At 41.4% G+C, this 7,554-nt stretch overlaps 1 protein-coding gene across 11 annotated transcripts in view; it reads right to left on the bottom strand.

Annotated features, from left to right (window-relative positions):
* LOC137603639 (ankyrin-3-like) overlaps nt 1-7,153 on the bottom strand; it is a 107,499-nt gene extending 100,346 nt beyond the window's left edge. For all 11 annotated transcript variants that reach the window (XM_068327296.1, XM_068327295.1, XM_068327293.1 and 8 more), the window contains exon 1: nt 7,018-7,153. In XM_068327296.1, coding sequence (XP_068183397.1) covers nt 7,018-7,086 — 69 coding nt within the window. In that variant the 5' untranslated portion in view covers nt 7,087-7,153. The remainder of the gene's footprint in view (nt 1-7,017) is intronic.
* Nucleotides 7,154-7,554: the final 401 nt, after the last annotated feature.

Genomic DNA, 7,554 nt, shown 5'->3' on the forward strand with positions numbered 1-7,554 from the left:
CCATCTGCACCTGGGCCAACCACTCTTGGATCCTCTGCAATTTGCACACCAACCCTATGTTGGAGTAAGGATTTAACCATCTACCTGCTAAACTGTGTCTACTGTCACCTGGAAAAGGTTGGGAAGACTTGGAGAGTCGTGTTTTTGACTTCTCCAACACCTTCGGTGCACACAGACACTCTCTACAAGAAAGATTTAAGCCGTCTCATTTTCCTGAGGAGGATGAGGTGCTTTAACATCTGTTACACCATTCTGAGGATGTTCTACCTGTCCGGTGCACAGTGCTTTCCCTTACGATGTGGTGTGAGGCTGGTGGACACCAACAGACTGATCTGTAGGGGTGGTGACATTGTTGGGGCAAAGTTGGACTTTACGATAGTGGTGTTGGAGAGGAGGACACTGTTCAAGTTAACGGTCATTTAGGACAATGAGTACCACCCACTGTATAATGGATCGTTGATGGAGTTTGTTCAGCGGTAGGATGGCCCTTCCTACATGAGCGCCATAGCAAAATATTCCTGTGTCCATCAAAATGTACAACTACATCTACATGTAGTCACTTTGACAGTGATGCCGTGAGGAGGAGGAATGGACATGGACACTAAAAACTATACATACCTCTATATTTTATATTTTATCTATATTTATATTTATATAAATATTATATATTATATTATATATATTATATATATATATATATATATATATATATATATAATATTTATCTATATATCTATATTATCTATATTTTTATTTTATATTTTTTATACAATTTCCTCTGGGATTAATAAAGTATCTATCTATCTATCTATCTATCTATCTATCTATCTATCTATCTATCTATCTATCTTTCTATCTATCTATCTATCTATCTATCTATCTATCTATCTATCTATCTATCTATCTATCTATCTATCTATCTATCTATCTATCTATCTATCTATCTATCTATCTATCTATATATCTATCTATCTATCTATCTATCTATCTATCTATCTATATACATTTATATTCTCTTATTCACTGTCTTCCTTTTTCCAACTTTTTTAGCTGTTACTTCTAATTTTTCTTGCTTATTCTGACATTTTCTTTGGATCTTTCTGGAGCAGTGCAATTGTAGCAAAAAGCTCCTTCCCCTCGGGGATCAATAAAGTGCTCTGATTCTGATTTTGATTTAGTCACACTTGTTTGTGCATGCAAAAAAGTGGCAAACTGTTGACAGAAGAAATCTTGAGGATGGATTTCAGACCCTGCCAAATTGTCATCTCTGCACACTCGACTGGTTGTCAGTGTTAAAAAGTCCCTACAACAGTTTAGAGGTCAACAATGCTAGTGACAGAGAGAAAAAAAAGCACCCCATCATGCTTCCACCCCTTTCCTCTCCTCCCACATTCAAAGTCACACCAAACTCTCACTTCCTTGCCAGTTTTTCACCCTTCTCTATTTCACCACCTTCTCTCTTCTACATATCTCTCTAACCTACTCAACATCCTGTCTTCCGCCGCACCCCACACTTACTTTGGCCCTCTGTGACTGGGGGTAGGGGGTACTGTATAGTTCATTTGAGAGACTGGAGCTCTGACAGGTTGATCCCTGTGCCCTCTCCCCCAGGCATGCAGCTGTGCCCAGGCTCTGAGACGCCCACCTCCTCAAACACACATGCATGCAGAGATGGCAGGAATACACCACCTACACACGCATGCATACATTTATAGCATGTCTGTGAGAGCACACATGTGCACTCACTCACACCACCACACCCACATACAGCACATGTGCGTGTGTATGTACAGCTTTATATAAGTCATCACATTTTTATGCTGCACTCAATATATGCTGCTTATCATGTGTTACCGAAACCGTTCGATTTTTTTTTTTTTTTAACATTTAAGCACATTTCATTCCCAAGGTATCTTCAACTTCAAACAGCAGTCTATGTTTTAAACTTCATTACAAAGCACATCCCTTCATTCAACATCTAGAGTAGAACATTGGAAAAGCCAGAATTTTCTGCATTCTGACATCAAAATATAATGTCAAAATATCAGGAAATAAATTTTAAATAGATTTGTTAGTTGTTGCACTATATTTCCTGTACTAACACAATTTTTCCCGACAGCTGTTCCTCCTGACAACCCTGAAAGTGTAACCCACCCCTCTTCAGTATTTGATGTGTGCCAAGTCCATTAGTGTAATCTGAACAACAAAAACAGCACTTCTCTTGCTTGCTGTCTCTCTCTCCATCACACACACACACACACACACACACACACACACACACACACACACACACACAATGTACATTCACCAGTGCCCAGCTGTTATCTGGAAGTTGTGATGTGCCATTTCTCTTATAAAGCCCTGTCTCAGAACAGTTTATTTCACCAGTCCACCAGACACTCGACTTTTTCCATCCAGAACCCAGCTGCCAAGCCGTCACTGCTTGACCGTCTCATTAGGAATCAAACGAGTCAGGCAGCAGAAGAGAGATATAGTATACAGACTTGTTATGTGTTTTTCTCATGAAATATTCCTTTTATTTCCTGCTGAGATGCTTGTCATTTATAACAAACATTATAACAAAAATAAAATGGAAAATGTGTTGGGTTTACTTGTTTTGTGGATTTCAGGTTATGCAAGCAGCAGCAGTAGGACCTGTTAACTGTTGAGAAATATGTTCAGCAGCAAGGGATTGTACTGAGACTCAGTTTCCCAGCTGTCCCCATTGATTAGGAAGACCAACAAAAAAACAGCTCTTCATAGGGATTTCTGTCTTCCTTAAATCCTTGAATTTCATTTGAATCCCGAACCAGAACTACAGAACTACAACCCCACACTTAGCTTAGTCAGTGCCACCTCATTGGTGTAGACTAGTGTATATAAACATAATGTACTGTATGTCAACGTGAGTTTACATAATAGTTACAAAATTCTCTATATCAGGGTAAACGATTTGAGTTTCAATTGTCCTGATAATATTTGTGAACATGTAAACCCCCTTCCTTCTTCCTTTACACAAGCAGCATCATTTTGATTTGTTTAGATTTACTTATTCTGATACAAGAATCCACGTGTGCCTCCTGGAGTCTTTTTTTATATCTGAGGCCCATTTTCCTCCTTCTGCTGCTAATTTTTCTCAAGAAAACTGTCCTATATCCTATTTACACAGCTAAAACCAACCGCACCAACACCCACTAGAGCTCAGAAAACCAAATGTCTAGCAACAATTGTGTACCCTAACACGTGAACAAACTAGCAGCTTGCATTTGGTAGGACTACATGCAGATAAATATTTGATAATGCTGTGTGTTTATGTGTCTACTTGTTATGTAAAACTCATTACATGTATCACTCCATCAAATTCTCATCAAAGTGCGCATTTGACTTAACACAAAACACACACTGATGAGCAACACCCTCGAAGCAGCGAACTCGGCTGTGGCTGCTGTTGATTCACGACCGTCATCTTAATCGGGATACGTCTGGGACCTTGAGTTAAAAAAATGTGCGATTGCATCCTTGAGCTTCCCACCCTGTCACAGCAGCAGCTTCATGAAATATATATTTCTGTTCTGGCCACCAAGTTCACCCACCCCCCCCCCCTCACCCTAAACATCTCCTACTCAGAGTAGTTGCCATGGCTACATTCATTAACACATCTGTCATAGTCATTTGCCGAGCACATGTGTGCAATGTGAAGTTCACACGCAAACACAAACAACATGGAGATGTGGAAGGCATTAATATGCATCGTTTTCCACTCGGTTTTCAGCTCTGTGGCTGCAGTCTGGAGCTGGTGTGGGAGAGATAACGAGCCAATCTTTAGGGGAAAATGGAACAACAGAGAACTTTGGGACTCGGTGATAATCCTATGCCTGAATTTTACCCAGCCTTCCTTCATCTTTATCCATTGGGAAAATTAGATGATGTGCAAGAAAAAAATAAATATTTAATCTTGGGATATCCAAGCTGAGATTTAAAATTCTGCTAAAAATTATTTTAAAGGGGGGTTGGGCTATACTACATAGATATATAGATAGCAATATAAATCCACAAATTGTAATCAGGGAATGTCCTAATGTAATTTAAAGAGAGGGCTCAGAGATTTGTAACTGAGCATATCTCTGTCCGTTCTCCTTGCGAGTAAGAAAACTAAACTGTTGCCTTCTCTTTGTGTGAGTGTTTTCAATATTCTAAGTTGTTAGCACTTGACAGAATTAGCAGCAGTATGGTTTCATGCCAAAAAAGAGTACTACAGATGCAGTATTTGCTTTGAGGATGTTGATAGAGAAGTACAGAGAAGGCAAGAGGGAGCTGCATTGTGGTTTTGTAGATCTGGAGAAACAGGGTACCCAGAGAGGAACATGGTATTGAATGAGGAAGTCTGGAGTGGCAGAGAAGTATGTTAGAGCGGTGCAGGACATGTATGAGGACTGTAAGACAGTGATGAGGTGTGCTGTAGGTGTGACAGAGGAGTTCAAGGTGGAGGTGGGACTGCATCAGGGATCAGCTCTGAGCCCCTTCTTGTTCGCTATGGTGATGGACAGGCTGACAGATGAGGTTAGACAGGAATCTCCATGCACTATGATGTTTGCAGATGACATTGTGATCTGCAGTGAGAGCAGGAAACAGGTGGAGGAGAAGCTAGAGAGGTGGAGGTTTGTCCTGGAAAGGAGAGGAATGAAGGTTAGCCACAGTAAGACAGAGTACATGTGTGTGAATGAGAGGAACCCAAGTGGAAGAGTGAGGTTACAGGGAGAAGAGATCAAGAAGGTGGAGGATTTTAAGTACTTAGGGTCAACAGTCCAGAGCAATGGAGAGTGTGGAAAAGAGGTGAAGAAGCGTGTACAGGCAGGATGGAACGGGTGGGGAAAAGTGTCAGGTGTGATGTGTGATAGAAGAGTTTCAGCTAAAATGAAAGGAAAGGTGTACAAAACTGGTGAGACCAGCGATGTTGTTTGGTCTAGAGACAGTGTCACTGAGGAAAAGACAGGAGACAGAGCTGGAGGTAGCAGAGATGAAGATACTGAGGTTCTCTCTGGGAGTGACCAGGAAGGATAGGATCAGGAATGAGTACATCAGAGGGACAGCACATGTTAGAGGTTTTGGAGATAAAGTCAGAGAGGCCAGACTGAGATGGTTTGGACATGTCCAGAGGAGAGATAGTGAATATATTGGTAGAAGGATGCTGAGTTTTGAACTGCCAGGCAGGAGGCCTAGAGGAAGACCAAAGAAGTTTATGGATGTAGTGAAAGAGAAGGTAGTTGGTGTGAGAGACAAGGATGCAGAAGACAGAAGAAGAAGCACCTGACAATTTTCAACAAGCATTTATCGCAGTATTAATTACTTTATAATTCATAAATACACACTTTGATGGCTTGTCAATTTTAATGAAAATACAAACTAAAGTCACATCTAGAAAAAAACCCTTATGTTTTATTCCAGCTGAACAAACTATAAAATGAAGATACAATTCCATAAAATATTATATATTAATTATGACACTTTGTTCAGATGCAGTTCAGTTTTGATGGTTGTTTCTCTTTAACAAATTTTAGCATCCATCAATCCACCAAATGTGTGACTTTCCTTTGAGACAACATTTCCGCACTGAAGTCAAGGTCTGAACATCTTGTCTCTTGAGGACTCAGAGTGACAGCTTTACACTGAGGGTGAGACATCACAGTAGCTATAAAATATTTAAGGAATACATTTTCCTTCTCAATAACCACCTTGTAAAATGTATAGTGGCTGTTGCTGCCGTAAAAACTGCCTGGGTCTTTTATTTTTCCCCTTAAAATCCCTGAATGTACCCTCAGAGCCATCCAAGATCAATTAAGCTTAAACAATACTCAAATACTCCTGATGCATGTAGCACAGGCTGGACACACTGACACACCACATGAAAGGAACAGGAGGCACGCTTCAGTAACCAAAAACAGATATGCTTAAAGTATTAAAATGTGAACAACAACCTGAAAATGTCATTAACATGTGCACATTTGAGCACAAGCACACACACACACACACACACACACACACACACACACACACACACACACACACACACACACACACACACACACACAGAAACCTGCATTCCTCTTCATGAGTCAAAACACGCCTATGTGCCTCCAGATACCTTCAATTAAATTCATAATAACTAACATGGAAAAAATAAGTCAGCCATGTATACAATACATGAAGTTTAAAAAAAAACACATACAGACACACGCACACACACACACGCACATCCAGCTGTGGTGGAGTTTGACAGGACAACAGAAGCCTGTGAAGTGTGTGCATTCTACCTCCCCCCTTCCTCACCCAACCCCTACCCCTGAGGACATCCCCATGTCTTCTTTTAAGCACACACTCCCTCTGTCTGTCTGCCTCTCTCTCTCTCTCTCTCTCTCTCTCTCTCTCTCTCTCTCTCTCTCTCTCTCTCTCTCTCTCTCTCTCTGTCTGCCTCTCTCTCTCTCTCTGTCTCCCTCTCTCGACTGTACATACCACCGCTCGCTCACCCAATCAGCCAGCGCAAAACAACCAGACAGACCAGTCGCAGCGTGAGTATTATAATTACTGATGACTGACAAGCAGCATTTCAGGTGAGGTTAAGTCAATATTTCTCCTACTTGTCAGAGTCAAATGTGAGTTTGTTACAGTTGGAATGAAATCGGGAAACACTTGATAGAAAAACACCCAGGTGTCCTGGTTGTTTTGATGAGCCGACTCTTATGTAATCCAGATTACCTCCATGTTAACACATCTCAAAATGTTCCGGTTTATCGGTGCTTGAACAACATAAATGATCAAACCAAAAAAATCTATCAGAATCGATGAAAAACATGATCAAACACACCTTCAGTTACTTAATAGAAGATTCAGCAACCTTACTTATTTATATCATCTCGTGCAAGGAGCTCAAACCTCCTATTCAAACACAACAAACATTTTAGCTACAGCTGAGCAAATTGAACACACCAAGACAAAGAAAGCGTTTTCCCTCTCTCCTACCTTTTTGCCTTTCTTCTTTCTATGGGTTGCTTTCCCAGCGCCTCCTTTCTCCTTAGCTTCCTCATTCATGTTCAGAGATCTCCCCCGTTCCACTACTCTCCTCACTTTCTTTTTTTAATCCAGCATGAAGGAGCTTCTGGAGTGGAGCAGCAGCAGCTGCCGTCTTCACTGATAAAACCTTGGTGGAGAAATGTCCATGTAGAAGCAGTGAAGGAAGGATTGTTCCATTCAGAGTGGGAGAGAGGACAGACTGGGAGGACTGTGCTGATGCTCTTTGCCTCCTCCTCCTTCTTCTCTTGTGCTCTTCCTCTCCTCGTTCACAAACAGACACTCAAACAAGCTGGCGAGCGAGCCGAGGGTCCACTCCCACTTGCTGTCATTGCCGCGCGCAATTGGCAACTCTCTCCAACGCACTCAGAGGCAGGGCGTGGAGGCTGGAGCAGAGAGAGGGAAGGGGAAGAAGAATGGATGGGGTGGAGGAGCATGTGGGTGACAACTGGAAAAAAGAAAACAGAGTGAAGGAGTGTACTCATGGTT

Source organism: Antennarius striatus, chromosome 11, assembly GCF_040054535.1.
Source record: "Antennarius striatus isolate MH-2024 chromosome 11, ASM4005453v1, whole genome shotgun sequence".
In the NCBI taxonomy this organism is placed as follows: Eukaryota; Metazoa; Chordata; class Actinopteri; order Lophiiformes; family Antennariidae; genus Antennarius; species Antennarius striatus.